Below are 18,925 nucleotides of genomic sequence, written 5' to 3'. Positions count from 1 at the left end.
GCATTGTGTAAATAGGTCTTTACTCATGATTGCTCCTTCGAGGTTAGATATGAACAAGCACTTAGGATGAGGAGTGACTTAAATGTAGACATGCTTACAATTTAAATAATGTTGCTGTTACTGTCTGTTGGAAAATAATCTATAATTTTTATTTCATTTAACTCTTCTATACATAGAGTTCAAAAGTTACATGTTTTATTCCCTATTATTGTACTACAATAATAACATTGAATTGTAATACTTGTTTTTTATTTCGTATATATATCGAATGTCGAATTTACATCATATTTACATAGGTAACACTTATTTACGTGTATCGTTAAATACCTTAAGTAATAAATAAATTACACAGTAATCACAACTTAAAACCTAACTTTAGTATTAATGCTCATTAGGTGTTGCTATACTGGCTACGTTCCCAGTGATGGCATTTGGTCTAGGCTTATTGAAGTGGTTGTTGTAAAGCGTGTAAGCCATGCCCACGGTAATGGCGCCGACGGCGATGCCTTGCGAGATGACACGGAACTGCATTAGATAAACGCTGGTGCTCATCTTGCCGCGGTTTCTGAACGAATAGACGCCATACCCAACTGCCGACGCTAATCCAGCCAGACCTGAGAAATTAAACAAGTTAAGATATAAAATTAATTTAAAAATATTTATCTGAGCTCGTAACAGTAATCATGATAATAGATATTGTGTATTGAAAGTAAGATTGGTTTGCGTAGAGCTATTTGTCAACCCTTTGAGACGGCTGTAGTACTGGCAAGTTGGCGGCGTAATGGGGGACATAATCACAGAAGCTTGAGTAGTTATCTAGCAACGCGGCTATCGTATATTCAAAATTAATTTAACCCAGAATATACTTCAGAAATAAGAACAGAACATTACTTTCATAAAAATAAAAAAGTCCATTGTGTATGAAACAACACAAGTCACCTCCATAACCCAGAGGGGTATGGAGAGATTACGGACTTCCATACACGGTTGCATACTTCTCACACCTCCACATTCATACATCTACGCACAGATCGTGCATGTCGTGTTTATTTTTTCCTTTATCTATATTTTTGGATGACACATCTGCTAATGATGCAATTGCAATAGCGTTGCAACCCATCATAATTATGTTGAGGACAATGAATCACATGCTTTAAATATAAACTTGCTCTGTAATTTCTGATCTGACGATGAATGAATACGTTGTATCGACGTTATTTAATTATCAGAGTTTTAGGTTTTAGTGATATCTGCTTTATCATCACATCAATATTTAGATTTGGGACAACGAAACAATTTTGTAATTATCTTCGTCTTTTCTAGCCAATTTTTCCTATATTTAATAAATTATGTAGGCAGTAATTACGGCCATTCGTTTCGCAATTTAATACAAAAAATATATTTAGTAATTAACATACGTTATAGCAACTTTTATTTGTATAGATTAGATTAATAAAAGTTCATATATTTTACTAAAATTATAGTACGATGTATATTCTTTAATTGAAAAGAAATGAGATTAACAGAACAAGACATTATCAAGGAAGTGACGTAATATTACAATGTCCATAACATATAGTCCACGGCCACGGCGCAACCAACATAAACTATTGCGTCACAATTACAAAGATTTGGTATCCGCTATCAGCTGTCTTTTAAGAATGTTGTTTTCAGTTTTTATTAAGTCCCGAATCTGCATCCAGATTATTATAAAACCGACATTAATGACCGTTATTAAATTAAGTTTTAAAATTGTATTGATGTATTTCAAAATACTGATATAATTTAAATGAAATAAATAAATTTACGTTGAAATAATTAGTTATTTATGCGATTTACTTACCGAAAACCATAAAAGGAGATTCTTTTGATTTACGGGAAAGTCTTTCAGCGTGTGTTTCTTCATGATAATCGTAGATTGGTTTTTGTTGTGCCATTTTCTGGGAGAGAAGAAATTATATAAAAATTACTCTTAAAAAGTAATAATGACTGTATCAATTTTTTAATCACAAATATATTACTTTATTAAAAAGTCTTAAATACGAGACATGTATAGTTAACTAAATTAATCAACTTTAAATACATTTTAATATCACAGGACTTCGTATCACTAATTTGCAAACTCAAAGATTATTAAAGTAACAAAAATGTATATAATTAAGTTAAAAATATATTAACACTCACTTTATTACGAAGATCAAGTACACAATTACAATCTCGTCTGTCACTAACCGACAAAAACGATATCCTTATCAATTTGTAAGTCTGATATCGCCTTAAATGTAAAAAAAATATCAAACGTGCGTCGTCAATGAAACGTTAAAAGAGACTAAAGCAAAAGTACTAAACTCTGACTAAAGTCGTTCGTGGAAATACCCGATCGCACTTATTATACTCGTACCTTGTATTATACATACCTTTGTTGGTCTACGTAAGGGCTATTTTCCACTACTTATTTATGTAACAGACTGATTGCTCGTCCAATGCTGCGAATTAGTAGGACTTGTAAAGTGAAAGCGTATTTACTAAGCGTCATAAATACAACAGGTTCATTGAATTTATTTTATTATATCTAATCTAATGAAGCTATTGTCTTCGTTTTCTTCGTCCTTTATTGAGTTTCTAAGAAAACAATAAGTAATTGTCTTCCTTGTGTAAGTACAGTATTCAGCTATTCTTAGCAATTACATTTTTACAATTCAACGGTATGATAATTTTATGTAATAAGTTCCAAACTTTTTAAGTTTTTATTAAATTGCTAAAATGTTTAACTGCACAAAATTTTTGTGCCTACATTTAATATTTGTTAACTACTCGTAATAACAGGTACAACGTGTGTACGATAACATGAGACTTCGTACAATGTCAAGCAAACGCGAACTCCCTTTTCACGTTAATATGGTATAATACCAATTTGACACTCTGATTGGTAACGGTCAAAAATATTTTGAAAAAGCGTGAAAAGACATTCATTTAAAGCAGTGTTTCCCAAAGTGGGCGATAACGCCCCTTGGAGGCGTTTAAACCTAGGAGGGGGCGATAAGGGGCCCAAAAAATGGGGGACATTGAAATTAATAAAAGTATTGAAATTGTGGTTTTTAAGTTTTAGGGCTGAATAAAAATTAGGGGGGCTCTGAAATATAACTGATTTTCAAAGGGGGCGGTGAAAGAAATAAGTTTGACAATCACTGATTTAAAGGATAAGTCGTTGTAAATCTTGATAATGGTGTCTAGTCTTGTCACACTTGGTTTACGGTTTATCAGACTGATAAAATTATTATTGAAAACTAATATTGTTGATAGGCGACGTGGAGGGAAGGAAATTATTCAGTGAAAGCCAACATACTTAGGTAGGCTCTAAGGATTTATGCTCGTCATAGTACACAAACCTCGTGTAGTTCTAGCATAGTCTAGATGTCTATATATATAAAAGAAAGTCGTGTTAGTTACACTATTTATAACTCAAGAACGGCTGAATCGTTTTGACTGAAAATTGGTGGGCAGGTAGCTTAGAACCAGGAAAAGGACATAGGATAATTTTTACCCCGTTTTCAATTTTTTATTCCGCGCGGACGGAGTCGCGGCTAAAAGCTAGTATTTTAATATTATAGAAGTTTTATTTGTGTTGCCTAGCAACTCGTGCCAATACAGTTAAGGAGTGCATTGACTTTAATTTTGATTAAGAATGACTTACATCTCCGACAGATGTTTGTAACAAGGTTTATTTAAGAAAGTTTAAAACAAACGCGTTGGTACTTGCGAAATCAAACATTTCGAAATTAAATCTTTAGAAAAGTCTTAAAGTATAACTTCCTATGATATGGACAGATACCTATGTTTTTTTATTTTTTTTTTTCAACTGGAGATAATAAAAAAAAGCACCAATTTTATGTTATCAAAATAAATTATATTTAAAACATAAATAAAGGTAAAATTTACATTACATTTTCAATATTTGGGTGATATGTTAACATTATCAGATAACTGGTAACAAAAAATAATAGGAGGCTACATATATATAAATAACAATGTTGGCAAGTGCAAAATTACGATGGACATTGTTAATATTTTGGAATGTAGTTTTAGGTACACTTTTTCAAATAAATTCAAGTACAATAAACATATAGTAATAAATTAATAAATAGATTATAAACTGATTTTTTTAACTATCATTGATGAGTAAAACCACAAACCAAAATTAATCACAGATATTAAATCGACTATATTTTTATAAGACAGTGAATATAATGCACATATTTTTATAAAACATTTTAAATGAGCTAAGCCAAAAGTACTTTTATAAAAAAAAACAAGGATCCCTAAAACATCATGGAATATGCTTTATAACGAATCTATACTTACACTTACAATATTTTTGCGTAACCTATTTATAATTACGAAATTTAATTTCAACTCAGCACGACGGCTTTTGTAGGATCTATATCCACTGGTGCGTACGCGCTGAGATACATGAATACCGGCCTTAGTCGTGCGGCTATCCGCTAATTGGAAATAGGCATTAATAATAAAATCTTTAATTTTATAACATTATATAGTGAAAATAGTAAATATTTTATGCTAGTTACATCATAAATATATTACTTCTATTTAGAGAATGACTGAAATAAGATTGTATTTATCAATAATTTGGCTGTTTTGCCGTTTTTCTTTTAATTACTTGAATCGGTTTCGACTAAGATTTTTGCAAAACTAGTTTAGAAGAATATTTAATTTACCAATAGACATTGTTAGGGTATTGTTACATTTGAGCAAATACCTATTTGAATACGAAAAATGATAAAATATTGTAAGTTAAGTTTTAAATTTTTACAAAGTTGCAAGTTAAAACTTCAAATGTAATTAAATATTAATTGCTATAATAATTAAGAAAGAAAACAAATAATTTAAATACGAGCTTATAATGTTTTAATAATAATTTTGACATACCATTTTTTTTAAACAATAAATAATATTTTTGTTGATAACATTTTATTTAGATGTTCGGGAATAATAAATAATTTTTATTCAAATGAGGCAACCCCAAAAAACTTTTTGTAAACATTTTAAATAGATAGAAAGCTGTTCCAAATCAAATCCTATTGTTTTTTTACAAAGTTCAGGTTTTGAATTGTAATAAATTACATTGTTGAATTCAATGGAAATAAAAAATTATATTTGCACATGTCACTGGCTGATAATATCATTTATTGTCTATGGATTTAGTCTCTGATAACAGTGTTTAAAAATTTGTTATAATGTCTCATTTCCATTGAATTTGATTATAGGTACAAACGCAGCAGTGTAACTATACAGGTTTTGTATGAGTATCTTGCTTCGGCAAGAGATCCTCCGCACCTAGTACTAGGGAACTGGCAAATGTGCTCAATTCAATGTCCGTACCTCATTGGTATTGACTGGGAGCACTCGATGACACCTTCTCTAGTTTCTCAAAGTGTTTCCTTGCGTTACGAATGTTGATTAGCGTTGCCTCTGATGGTATCTTTGGGTCGGACATCTCTACCATTACGTAAGTGTTGCTCGTGAAGCCGTCGATGAAAGCTGCGAAAACGCTGTTCCGTACCTGGTGAAAATGTTTTTTGCATTTGATGTATTAAAAAAAATTGTAATTGAAGGTGTGGTACCTATTCGTAGAAACTGGCTTAGTTAGTTTAATTTTTCAGCTTTAACTTATTTTGTATAACTTGCAAAAACATTGTGTACTTGAAGATTTTTTTAATATTACAGTTTATAGTTGTCAGACTAGCACGGAGACTGGTATAGTTCCACAAGGCTCTTGTGGCAGTCGGAAAATATGTGTACTAACAATGTCATCTTGACTACGTCATATTTTGACCAATGAAGTGGCAGCTGCACAGTTTAATATTACCGAATTCGAAACCCCATATCAAAAAGTTGTATTAATTAGAATAGGAAGGAATTACTAAGGGCATAAGTTGCAAATCAATTGCTTGGAGTTGCAACATGGACGACTTACGGAAAAGTTACGAAAATTTTGCTCACTGGTAACCCTTAAAACTTGTAGGCAATGTCAATGTCAAAAAACTGACATAAGATCCTTGTTTAACTATCTGTATTATTCCGTTATGACAGAGTAAAGAGTGAAGTGTAATTTAACTGTCTTTGAATTTTTTTTTAATGTATTGCCAGTGTTGGATTAGTAGAAACCTCCATGCTCTGGAACTGCGCGGCGAGTTTGGAGCAGGAGAGCTTGAATTGCTTGACGATGTTGGAGACCTTCTCAAAGCGGTGAGCGTCGCGGTGCTGCCGCCGCTGACAGTGCGACACCACAAGGAACGTTGCGCGCTCGAACAGGAGCACCTTGCACATTTATATTGACATTTCACACAACATCGGAGTCAAATAAAAATATTTCTATAATAAGATTTACTTGTTGATTGGGAACAGCCTAAATGTTGTTTTATACATTATATTCTATTTTGTTATGTATCACCAACAAATATTATTATAAATAATGTATCTTTTGGGCTATTTGTTCTAAATAAATTATGCTACGTACTTCATCTGCGTCAACAATAGCAGCAAATTGCTTCAAAGATGATTCCAAAGCTTTCACATTGGGTATTAACTTGTACACAATGCTGGACCACGCTCTGAAACAAATACAATAAAATATTGAAGTGGACACTTGTAATGGGTTTTGATTATTTTAATATGTATTAAAATACAAAAGATAAGAGAAAAGCACCAGAAAGAACTGTAAGAAACTTTAAGATAGAAAAAAAAATGGGACCCATCTGCAAGCACTTCCTTTCGCTTAAAACATTTTGTATCATAATCGGAGCATCAGTGGCGGAGCTTCGCGGTAACACACGGAAAAATAAACAGTCGAATTGGTAACCTCCTTCTTTTTGAAGTCGGCTTAAAATGAAGGTTGAGCCAAATTTATGTGAAATCATAAATTTAGTATTGAAATTGTTAAAATGACTATGTTGACTTTCATTACTTACGTAAAATAATATCGCAAGAGTCATTTGACTATAATTTAATTGCTATGCAATTAAATTTGCAACTTGATATGAAGAGTTCAAAGTACATTGGCTACTGAGTAATAATGTAAACATAACAATAACATTTATTGTGCATTATCTTTAAATATTTATAGCTGTCTAAGTATTTGTACAGTGCACTACATTTATACACAGCTACTACAATTCCATCTTATTTATTTTAATCTATAATTTAAGAAAGTTGTGTTAGTTACACTATTTATAACTCAAGATCGGTCATACTGATTTAGCTGAAAATTGATGGGGAGGTAGCTTAGAACTAGGAGACGGACATAGGAACTTTTTTATCTTATTTTCATTTTTTTATTCCACGCGGACGAAGTCGCGGGTAAAAGCTAGTTTATTATAAATCATTTGTTTTTGTTTTGTACACCTACATTTTCTTTGTGTGAAAGTGAATTCATTACGTGGTACAGACATTGCTAAGGAGGGCAAGGGTGATCAGCCCTCTAGAGAATCCATAAATGTAAAATTGATATATAAACAACTAATGAAATACTAAGCTACCTATAATCATACATAGATAGCAATAAATGGTTTGTTAGTTTTTCATCAAAACATTAGACCACATTGTCTTTGGAGTTAAAAATTCTACTAGCCCTCCCCTCCCATGATTATCGTCTACCCCCGCTTGATCATTGGTGACATGCATTTAAAGAGGCTAATTATAAGTGTATTTTAAATATTTTTCAGTTTATAATAATCAATAGTAACATACTTATATAAGGTTTCATCCCATATACTAGTTCTGAAGCATGTGCATTCAAGTGGTTTTGAAAGACCTTTTAAATCCTCTTCCCTTTCTTTAAATATTTCTTCTCTCCTTTCTTCTGCTACAAGATCCATTTTGTGTACAAGACAGAATATTCTTGCTTCTGGAGAGTTCTGCAAAGCGACAATCAATAACTTTAGCACATTCCTTGCTACTACATTCACTATAAAATAAATAAAGATTTTTTTTTTATGTTGAGCATTGAAAAGCTATGCCCAGCAGTGGGCAGATAAAGGCTGTTGATGAAGATTGAAAAGCTGTTATAATTTTTTTATAGACTATTTTTACCTGTAATATAGCTTCCAAGCATGATTGGTAATAATGCATGTCCTTCTCCATTTCCCTACTCTCCACATCAAATACATAAATGAGAACTTCAACATTCCGGAAAATATTGTCCCGCTGAGATGCAAAATAGTTTTCCATAAATGCCTCCTGTCCCCCGCAATCCCATAAGTTGAGCACCAAATTGCCAAGAAATCTGACATGTGAGTGTTCAACATCAACTGAAATTTATAAGATCTAAATTGAATATGTTACTCATTAATAAAGTACAATTAAAGAATTACAATTTTCTCTACGAGAAGAAGAAGACTATGTAGTTTCAAGCATCTACAATCCAATATTACAAAGGATAGTGTTCATTTTTGGCTCTATTTAGAAGAATAATACTTATTACTTACTTGTGGCACCCAATCTTCTAGTATCTCTAGCTATGTAGTTGGCAAAAATAATAGATCTCATGCTCGTTTTCCCTGAGCCACTCTTCCCCATTAACAGCACCTAAAATAGTTTTGTCAAGAGTGTTTTCATTTTGGTAAAATGTTATGTATTTAATATGATAATCCTGTTTAATGATACCTTTTTCTTCATAGTAGTAATGGTGTTGGCTAAGGGTCAAACTTGAATGAAGGAAACGCAGACAATGTTGATTTCAATTAAACGCAAATTTATCTTTTTCTGCTTTACTTTTTACCAAAATGATTTTTTCTTTTATTTATCTGTTACTCAAATTTAAAATATTTATATAATTATGCAGCGATTAAAGTAGGCGTAGCGAAGTATGAACTCCTATTTATTAATCACTATAAGAACAACGACAATAGCCCAATATTGCAGGGTATCAACGACACTCAAATGACACAATAACAGTAACAGACCAAGTCAATGTCACAATGAATGACATATTTTTGTAGACTATAAATAAGTACATTGAGAAAAATATAGGTTTTTGAAAGAATATTTCAAAACAGTTTTTTTAGCTATTATTTACTTGCTTTCGACCTAATTAGAATAAATGTATAATTATATACATAATTATATCCCATAGGAAATTATATACATATACATACATATAATTTCCTAAGGGGACAATGATGACTATAAAGGCTCAAAATTTTAAAATGAAAACCGATAGTTAAAAAGCTAACATAGGTTCTTTATATATTTTATGTTTTTGAATTCCTACTTTAAGTTAAATATTTTAAGTAATTGAAAGTACTTAGTGGTATAATTCAATCCTATTCACTCTTTAACTTTGCATAGAACGAAACATATCTTATTTACACTGATTTGTCGTCAAATGTCAAAGGAATTTGAAGGAAGCGTGTGGATTTTTCCAAATAATTTCATTACAGTTATCACTATGTTGTTGTATAATAATTGCATTTAATCGATCGATCGATCACAAAGATGGCTAGGCACCGTAATATAAGGAATAGGAGGGACTCTGACGATTATGATTACGACGACGTTTATGGACATTCAGTTGAAGAAGACAGCTGTTTGTCCCCAAGTGATACATCACAGTGGATATATGATCGTTCGCGAAACCATCATGCAATTTCAAGCTTCTTAGATAGCCACGATGATATTCAAGAAGAGGCAGAGGAAGATACGGCAGAACAAACACGACCAGAACTTGAACGACGTGAGTCTACAGATATACGAAATCTAGCCCTTACGGACGCTGACGAGGCAAAGCTATTATCGTGTTTAGATGAACTGCGAGATATATTAGGTGATACTGTATCCGAAAATGTGCTTATTCAAACAGTGCTCACTAATAAATTTGACTTTGCCAAGGCTTTAGATGAAATCTTAAACAGAAATAAAAACAAAGATAAAGAGCCTGAAAAAGTCGTATCAAAGCCCCCGCCTGTCGTATTAATCGAGTCAGCTAAACCAGTTGTCTCAAACATTGATAAAACCCCTAAAGTTATTGCAATAAATGTAGAGCCAAAAGTTGGAGTTATAAAAGGTTTTAAAGTTGAACAAGATGGAGGCTCTGGGAGTCGACCCCAAACACCGAGGGACCAGTCGCCAGCTACTGAAAGGACAATTCAAATACCTAGCAAAGTAAAAGAAAAAATAGATCCTAATAAACAATATTCTAATGAAAGAGGCTCAGAGAAAGATCATTTGTACATAGTTGTAATTGGACATGTAGATGCGGGAAAATCAACACTTATGGGACGTCTGCTTTGTGAATTAGGAGAAGTAAGTCAAAGAACTTTACATAAATATGAACAGGAGAGTAAAAAGATTGGTAAGCAAAGTTTTATGTATGCTTGGGTTTTGGATGAAACTGGAGAAGAAAGAGTGCGAGGTATCACAATGGATGTGGGGAGAGCACAGTTTGAAACAAAGACAAAGAAGGTTATTATTCTGGATGCCCCTGGACATGCTGACTTCATACCTAACATGATAACTGGAGCAGGACAAGCAGATGTTGCCCTTTTGGTAGTTGATGCAACAAGAGGAGAGTTTGAATCAGGATTTGAACTTGGAGGACAAACAAGAGAGCATGCTTTGTTAGTCAGGTCCTTAGGTATTAGTCAGCTTACTGTTGCAGTTAACAAACTTGACACAGCCAATTGGTCAGAGGAAAGATTTAATGAAATACTCAATAAATTAAAGTTATTCTTAAAACAAGCTGGATTCAAGGAATCTGATGTCACATTTGTGCCTTGCTCGGGTTTGACTGGTGAAAACCTTGTTAAACCTCCAACAGAGTTGGAGCTATGCAAATGGTATAAAGGACCTTGTCTTTTAGATGTCATTGATCAATGTAATGTCCCAGTGAGGCCAGTTGCAAAGCCATTGCGAATAACAATAAATGATATATTTAAAGGTACAGGAACAGGATTTTGTGTCGCTGGTCGAATTGAAAATGGAGTTTTAAACAAAGGTGATAAAGTTCTTGTTTGTCCTATCAAAGAAATTGCTGAAGTTAAAGGTATAAGTATCAATGACTTGTCCAGTAATGTTGCATTTGCAGGAGATCAAGTGAGTGTCACTCTGTCAGGAGTTGACATACAGAATGTTGCTGTTGGTTTTGTATTGAGTGATCCTGTACAGCAAGTCCCAGTCAGCTCACGTTTTGAAGCTAGATTGGTAGTGTTTAATGTGAAGGTACCTATAACAAAAGGTTACCCAGTTCTAATACATCACCAGTCATTGGTGGAATCTGCTAATATTGTAAAATTAAAAGCATTATTAAATAAGAGTACTGGTGAAGTATTGAAAAAGAAGCCTCGTTGTTTAGGAAATAATTCAGTGGCGGTTGTTGACATTGAGGTATGCAGACCAATTTGCATAGAGAGGTACAAAGATGTTAAAGAACTGGGACGGATCATGCTTAGAGTTGCGGGAGTCACAATCGCAGCAGGACTTATCACAGATATTTACAACATCTGATCTATATTTCAGCCATAGATACCCATACTATCTAATAATTTATATTTTCAATATATAGGAAATGTTTATATATATGCGACATAAATATTATCACAATATTAATATATTCATTGCCCAAACCTGCTGAATATATGTACAAGAAGGAATGTGCTTTATAAAAAAAAAGTGTACAATAAAATATTATTTATATTGAAATAAATGTTGCTATAGTTGTAATGCTTGTTCATTTCTCTAATTTTAAAATAATTTGGTATTTAAGATATGAAAGGTATGAAGGTAACATGCGCTGAGCCAACTATGACCTAGTCACCACAGACTTCGGCAGGCTCTGCACCTCTCAGTGGTGACATGAGATGAGGACACATACAATATTTAAAAAATTACGAAGTAATAACCATCTCAACAGTTATGCCTATCTATGGTTTACATTATGCTAATACAGTAGAAAGGTAGCGCAAAATCAGCGCTGGCATACAACTGGCATAATGTAAACACTAACTGGCGCCAATCATCCCATACAGTCCATGCCAGGCAAGCGCTACTGTCCTACTGCACTGGCATAAAGTATACAAGGCATTAATTTTTAACCTGGCAGGTAAACTGAAAATAAACACTAGGTTATTTCTAAAAATAATGTTGAACAAGTTAAACAAGTTGAACGGGAAAGTATTCGTAATCGAATGCTATAGGAATATTATCAGGATATTAAATTTTACAGTGCAATCGCATCGGCCCACGGACTAAATGGGATTTCAGACTTAGATTAAAAATAAATAGGTCATCGCACAAATTTGCTATAAATGTTCATTTTATTTTTATCCTATAAATTTCAATGAGAATAAAAAAAAATATTTTTTTAAGTATGTTGTTTTTATTACTAAGTATTTTACAATATGTCCTCAAAGAAGATATTTGCAATTAATCGGGATTTGCGTCAGTTTCTGGGATGTAAAATTGCTTCCATCGTGTGATACACGAAGCGGAAAATTTATTCTTCCACACGAATTTCCTTTACATAAGCTTTGCCAAATTGCTTCGATACATTATTAAAGGAAATGGATATTCGTAATTTATACAAGAAGAATTATGTCTTTGTTTAGTATGAGAAATTGTTTATCAGGTACCTGAAACTGTTTTACGTTATTTGTAAGAGTTTTCAATTTGATCGTGATTTACTTTAAGTGCATTCCCGATGCGTATTTGATCTCTCATTCATATATGTGCTCAGTTCGTGACGGTACTTATGTCTTCAGAATAGTTACTTGCGTTGAAATATTTTATATCCATTTATGAAACCTGAACGAACAAAGCATCAAAAGATGTTCCAGTTATTCAACAGTTTGGCAAACTGCCGATTTTGAAAAATGAATAGCGCTATCGAATGTTTAAATCAGTGCTGGGACAAGGGTCATTAATTAAAATATTCGATCGCGTTCAAGTCTATAGGTTAACCATGAATATGGTTTTCGCTTACATTGCACCTGGATTAAGTTCAATTTTTAAAAAATCTCAGAATATTTAGTTATTATCTCTTAAAGTTACACAAGTATTATTCGTTCAAATTTCATACTAATACAAAGTTAGTTGAAAGGTGATTTAGTTCTTATTCATAGTAGGTAAGAGGTGAAGTTGTTTGTTTGCAATCAGTTCGCCTGCTGCGTGAAATTGCCTCCTCAGTCCTCCGTCACAAGCGCAGTAATGAACTCTCCCTGTGACTGATTAAAGCTACGACTAACGACTATATTGCACAGCATTTCACCCCGCGACATATTATAGGCGCGAAAAAATTCAGAACATTCTTTTTTACTTTCTGATAGATAAAGTTAGTTTTTTCACAATATTGTATTTAAATAAAAGTATTTTAAATAAAAGTATATATGTACGAATTCTTATAAAAATTATGATTTTAGGAAAAGGCAGAACGCCTATGAGCATTGCTTAGGGGTAAAAAAATAAGGTAACGGAATACGTTGGCTACTGCTTAGTACTTACTATATTTTATTATTAATTCAACATAAAGTTGTTAAAAACATAACTAATTTATACTTAAAACAGTAATTTATATGACTTCAAAATTATATTCGAACTTTCAAACTTTTTTTGTAGTGAATTGTTGCAGGTACTCAAATAAAGCAACAGCAATAAATTTCTTTAAGACTATAGCGCTGTCGCGGAGTAAGTTACAGTCGAGTTCTAATTGGTCAAGTAAACTTGCGTTACTTACTTGGCAGTACTTAGCAGACAAGCGCTGGTGGCCTTTTGTGTTCTTAATTAATTACTGGGAAAACTTTGTCGACGGAAACTACGATACTTACTTTGAGACTTACAAATGTATGGCAAAAATTATAATCTTTATACTTATAAGGAGATAAACGGGTTAATATTGATTATGCTGAAAACCAAGTCATCAAATTGTTTTTTTTTATTAAAATAAAAATAGTAAATCTTGATTCCATAGTGATTTTTTGAATATCAGAAATGTCTAAGTGTAAATTTTGCTATGAAAGCACACAGTGTAGTTATAAAGTAAATCTTGTTAGAGTGAATTCACACAATATAAGTTGTCCCCGATGACCCTATTTGTAGTTTGTAGTTCGTCTCAAGTTTAGAATAGAATACAGCGAGCGAGATGCGGTATTTTAATAAGGTATTTTAGTTCTATGATAGAATTCTCAATGAAATTATACCATTACTACGGTTTTTAGGAACCGGTAAAATAATAGTAAGTTAAAACTTTCACATCAGTGTAACAACATCATCAATTATCAATCGCGATCAGTAAAAGAACGGTTTCTTGTCGATCATCTTTCCATATATTATAACTCAAGCCATAAGTAAATAGACAACTGATGTGGAAAAAATCTGTCTTCAGTCGTTAATGTTGTTATGTGTTTTAGCTACTATAGTTCAAAGTTACGTTAGGGTAGTAACTACACTTTAAGGCCGCGTTGACGGCGAGTCGACATTAAAGGGAATGATACAAAAAGAGTGAGACTTGCCCCGCCCTGTGTTCAGCTAAAGGGAATATTAACGAGCCGTTTACCTCCGTATACGTTCTTTGCTCTATGAACTTTTTAAATGGTGCGTTTTCAGCCCCCTTTGTTTCAAAAGCGGAGGCAAAATATCACGATGTCTTTGCGACTTTTCTTTGATATTATTTTTAAATAATGTATATTTTGTTTGTAAAAGACAGTATTTATGTTTACATTTATCTATGATTCATACATTTGTAGTTCATATCACATGCTGGGACGTGTGTTACGTGTTTTCATTATTTAATCGTGGTGTGATAAAATTTTTAAAATAGTAATAACGCAAACGTATACTCCATACACTAAATAAAATGTCTATGATAGTTGGTATTCAGCCAATGTGCACTATAATTCAATAGCTCATAGCAAAAAAGTGTGAGTTTTAAATAGACAAAGGTGCGAATTAGTACCAACAGTTACTAAAAGCCATGCTAGTTTTTGAAAGCACAAAAGATTGACGCCAACACGAGCAGGTGTGAAAGCCTACACTCGCATTACCTCAGTAGTTGCCTTTATAGTTCTTCCAGCGACACGAAATGAAAAAGTTCCTCCAAAATACGCCATTTTTCGAAGGAAATCCTGAAAGGAAAGCGGCGTATTAAATAAATTTCTTGTATTAGCTTTATGTTCAGATTACTAGACTACTAATAATAAATGTTTCAAAACATTGTACTTTTAAAAATTACTCAATGAAACATTTGTAATTAGTGCCAGCGACGAACTCTATTATTATAAGGATATTTCGTATTCTGGCAATTACAGAAAACAATGTATGGGCTACACAATGGGAACACCATAATAAAGCTCTACTTGTAATGTCCTGCTATTATGAAATAGTTAAGCTTCATTATTAAAAATTCACAATATTTTCTTTTCGCATTTCGCACTATTACGTTGTAGCAAAAGAGGTTAATTGAAAGAATAAGCGAAAACAGTAAAAATAATATAAATAATTAATTAATTAAGACTTAATTGTTCATTTATTTAAGAAAGGTATTTTTGAATGAAAAAGCGTTAATGACATTCCTTAAATTAAACCTTTATGTTCTCAAAGTTTAGCTGCAGCTGTTTTTAAATGTTTAATTACTTGGTGCCTTTGAACCCGTGCCACTTGAACCCGTTTCCCTGAAATTGACACTTGCGAGTGCTCTAGTTTAGAACTACACTCTATTTATGCCAGTATTATTTGTAGGTGCGACTAACGACTTACTCATCACTGATGTAGATTATATAACATTGTTTTGAGTGCTTTTGTGGCAAAGTTGTAGGGTGTAGGTGCAAATCTTTCTCTTAGTTTATATGATTTCTCTGTCTCTTCAGTTGGTCTGTTCTAAACGAACAGTATAGAGCAGCAGTCTTCCAATTTGAAGTAAAAAATATGAGTACTTAATTTTTAGAAGAAATTTTTATTTGCTATTTTAACACCTTATAAGAAAATGAAGTAAAGTGCAAAAATAATTACTATCGAAGTATATACGGTCAAGATTTATAGAATGTTACGAAAACCTATCGAAGGTTGGCGAAAAATTTCGTTCTTTTGTGTGAAATTTAATAGCATTGGAAGCAAGACAGATGGGCAATTTATCTCTGCTAACTACAACAGTTTATAAAGCTTTGCTACCGATTCGGGACATATTATCTCCGAGTAATCCTTGTGATTACACAGATGACTTACGTATTAATTCGTTAACTTGGTTAAATTGTGTCAATTTTTTATAAGTGAAAGATCTTTTCCAAGCCAATTGAATCTATGAATCTATGAGACGGAAAGTTATTGTTGTAATTCAGTTTAAATACAAATATGGCATTCTCACTGTGATGGTTCAACGTGGTACACCGTTTGTATCTAGACGTTTATGAATAGCTAATATTTGACCCTAAAGGATCACAAACTATAACTGATACTACAAATTTATTTGCTGCTAGTTCTCAATCAAAATAGCCTAATGAAACTTATGAAAATGATATTACACGTATACCGATACTTCATTTTTAAATTTTATTTCTATTGTCATTGAATTGTTTTGTGATTTTCTTTGATTCTCAAACGTTGAAACTATCACTCGTCCGTCCTTGTAAAATACACTCCCATTTCGTACCTCTTAATATTTTTCCCGAGAGTTCATCTTGTTAATGTAGTGCTAAATCGATTATTGCTGCATTCATATTCAATTACTACTCAAGATCGTCTGATGCTGGTTCTGAGAATTATGATGGATAGCTACTTTATCAATAATTGAATCTTGTTATTTTCTTTTCTTTATTGAGATCATGAGAAGAGAAGAAAGATAATTACGTCATTGTACCTAAATCTACTTACTACTTGTAGCAGCTTTATACGCTACACGATTTTGAGTCCATGAGAATAAATTATGATTAGTATTTTAACACCTTCATTTGCTAAGTAACTAAGTTATGTCCTATAATTTCATACGCTGAGTTATAATGTACGGAATTTATTGGATGTGAGAATATTAATTAACATCTGGGATGCAATTAATTGGCATTCAACGGGCGACACGTTCCGACATTTTTAATTTGCATCGACATTAAATTGTAAACGTGTTATTAATTATTAACGTAAAATTAATAACACATTTATAATTTAATTGTGTTATTAATTACATGTTACACACATACACGTTTTCTCATAAAATATTACATAGGTAAATATTGTTATTGATTATTGGCAAAACTTTCGTGACCCTGTGCCTCGTGTTACGAATCTCTGCATACTTAACTATTATTTTTATGTACCTATATAACCGCTAACAGCCGAACATTTAATAGATCAGAGAAGGTTCGTATTAAAAGTAATAAAAAACAATAAAGTGTTTCGTCCATTTAGAGATCTATTAAATAGATGAAATAATTTCTAAAAGTTGCTACGGTTTGTAATTTGTTCTTAATTTAGTTATGGAATTTGTTATAGTAAGATATTCAAATAAGTTTTTAATTATTAGAATAAGGGCCATTAGATTTCTTTTTCAAGGATAAAGATGCTTTTAAAGATTTGTGCTTCGGATCTCTAATGAATAAATGGGTTTTATGTGTTAACTTATTAATTGACCTGAACTTTAGTTGCCTACTTTAGAAATATACAATTTTGAAAAACAGGTGACAAGCGCGTATACTTTATTAATCACGCTTTCAAATGAACATTTTCCATTTCGCCGCAGTTTGTTGATGGGCACCCACGATGCCGACTAACTAACCAACTTAATGTGACCCGTTATAATGGGCGCTGTAAAACTGAAGAAACAAACGTACAAAGGTCATTTGATGCTGGTGGTTGCACCGCCTACTAGAGATCAGATCTATTGTCTTGCGCCGCTTATCTATCCATTATTTATAATGGCTCAGATAGTGCATTCATTTCATTTTTACACCTACGCGAGCCATAAAAGAGTTGTTAATAGAATGATCTTAGATTACCTCCGAGATATTCTAATGGATTTGTATTACAAAAATATTTGACATAATGCAACGCAATTGTTAGACCAACTAATGTATTATTATAACATGCAATTTTTTGCTCATAATTTTGAGTACGCGTCAGTTTTTACACATATTCCAATGAAATAAACTACCATTTTTCTTAGCTAAATTACTATATTTAAGATACAAAGTAATTGAATTTAATTTGAATTTAAGATAATTTTGCTGCCTACTGCCTAATAATATACATATTGAAAAGTAACCAAGTTAGGAGCAGAAACGTAAGGTCCTCAGTTCACCTCAGTACCCATTTTGGGAACATTACATCACAGTACATTTGTCAGAGGCATATTTTCGACCGCGACATATCCACGCGAATAGTAGGTATTGGTACTTTTACTCGGTTACTTAACGTGGTACTACTCTACGCTAGTAGTAGTTCAGGCTGTAATTACATGAGTGAAGAAATAAGAAATTTTATTCGTGTTATTCGAATGGTTAATCTTAAATGATCTTCCAAGTTTCGTAAGTAATTTAAAGATGATACTGTGATGATTAATTTTAAGCATGAATCTAAAGTGTTCAAAAACAATCAAGCTCAGATCGGGGGAAAGCGCTGTCGTAAACATGTCGGACACCGCCCACGACAGCCTGGCTCAATTTGTTCTGCGTTCATTTTCCACAAGCGCGACTGATTAATGTTTTTGTTAAGCTAATGAGGCTCGTGCCACGATGCTTAATCAATGATGGATGCGTTGCAACGCCCAACACTTTTAAGATCCTAACAAGATACATTTTGCGTCTAAAATTCTAGGAAATTATGATTTTTATTTCACATCACGCATAGTGTTTGATGATTATTATCTGTACTCTTTGTATATCTTTTGTACATTCTCTGTATATCTTTTCTAGTTCAAGAAAAGATCGAAACAGAA

General features: G+C 32.5%; 3 protein-coding genes across 4 annotated transcripts; 1 reads left to right on the top strand and 2 right to left on the bottom strand.

Annotated features, from left to right (window-relative positions):
- Positions 1 to 32: 32 nt before the first annotated feature.
- LOC106712339 (HIG1 domain family member 1A, mitochondrial) lies at positions 33 to 2,501 on the bottom strand. Of its 2 annotated transcripts, none has more exons than XM_045686457.1 (3): positions 2,418 to 2,501; positions 1,844 to 1,940; positions 33 to 614 (listed from the first exon to the last, which is right to left on the bottom strand). In XM_045686457.1, exons 2-3 carry the CDS (start codon positions 1,935 to 1,937, stop codon positions 382 to 384), a joined length of 327 nt encoding a protein of 108 aa, XP_045542413.1. In that variant the 5' UTR covers positions 1,938 to 1,940; positions 2,418 to 2,501; the 3' UTR covers positions 33 to 381. The 2 variants fall into 2 exon arrangements, with proteins under 2 accessions (XP_045542413.1, XP_014360340.2); XM_014504854.2 differs by lacking the exon at positions 2,418 to 2,501 and adding an exon at positions 2,185 to 2,353.
- Positions 2,502 to 4,477: 1,976 nt separating this feature from the next.
- Positions 4,478 to 8,921, bottom strand: LOC106712284 (ras-related GTP-binding protein A). Its single transcript, XM_045686652.1, has 8 exons — positions 8,683 to 8,921; positions 8,505 to 8,604; positions 8,110 to 8,327; positions 7,768 to 7,934; positions 6,539 to 6,632; positions 6,187 to 6,339; positions 5,401 to 5,581; positions 4,478 to 4,502 (listed from the first exon to the last, which is right to left on the bottom strand). Exons 1-7 carry the CDS (start codon positions 8,692 to 8,694, stop codon positions 5,402 to 5,404), a joined length of 924 nt encoding a protein of 307 aa, XP_045542608.1. The 5' UTR covers positions 8,695 to 8,921; the 3' UTR covers positions 4,478 to 4,502; position 5,401.
- A 471-nt stretch (positions 8,922 to 9,392) lies between these two features.
- On the top strand, positions 9,393 to 11,664 carry LOC106712290 (protein HBS1). Its single transcript, XM_014504790.2, has one exon. It carries the CDS (start codon positions 9,514 to 9,516, stop codon positions 11,518 to 11,520), a length of 2,007 nt encoding a protein of 668 aa, XP_014360276.2. The 5' UTR covers positions 9,393 to 9,513; the 3' UTR covers positions 11,521 to 11,664.
- Positions 11,665 to 18,925: the final 7,261 nt, after the last annotated feature.

Source organism: Papilio machaon, chromosome 3, assembly GCF_912999745.1.
Source record: "Papilio machaon chromosome 3, ilPapMach1.1, whole genome shotgun sequence".
Taxonomy (NCBI): Eukaryota; Metazoa; Arthropoda; class Insecta; order Lepidoptera; family Papilionidae; genus Papilio; species Papilio machaon.
Note: the sequence above shows the minus strand (reverse complement) of the source record. Positions and strands in the feature narration are given on the sequence as shown.

Excerpts from the sequence above, each read along its gene's own strand:
- LOC106712339 (XM_045686457.1), bottom strand. The coding sequence starts at position 1,937 with ATGGCACAACAAAAACCAATCTACGATTATCATGAAGAAACACACGCT. Across the intron at positions 615-1,843 it reads ATCTCCTTTTATGGTTTTCG|GTCTGGCTGGATTAGCGTCG; the intron begins GTAAGTAAATCG and ends TTAATTTCTCAG.
- LOC106712284 (XM_045686652.1), bottom strand. Across the intron at positions 6,633-7,767 it reads TGGGATGAAACCTTATATAA|AGCGTGGTCCAGCATTGTGT; the intron begins GTATGTTACTAT and ends TATTTGTTTCAG. Across the intron at positions 6,340-6,538 it reads CTATTGTTGACGCAGATGAA|GTGCTCCTGTTCGAGCGCGC; the intron begins GTACGTAGCATA and ends TAAATGTGCAAG.
- LOC106712290 (XM_014504790.2), top strand. The coding sequence starts at position 9,514 with ATGGCTAGGCACCGTAATATAAGGAATAGGAGGGACTCTGACGATTAT.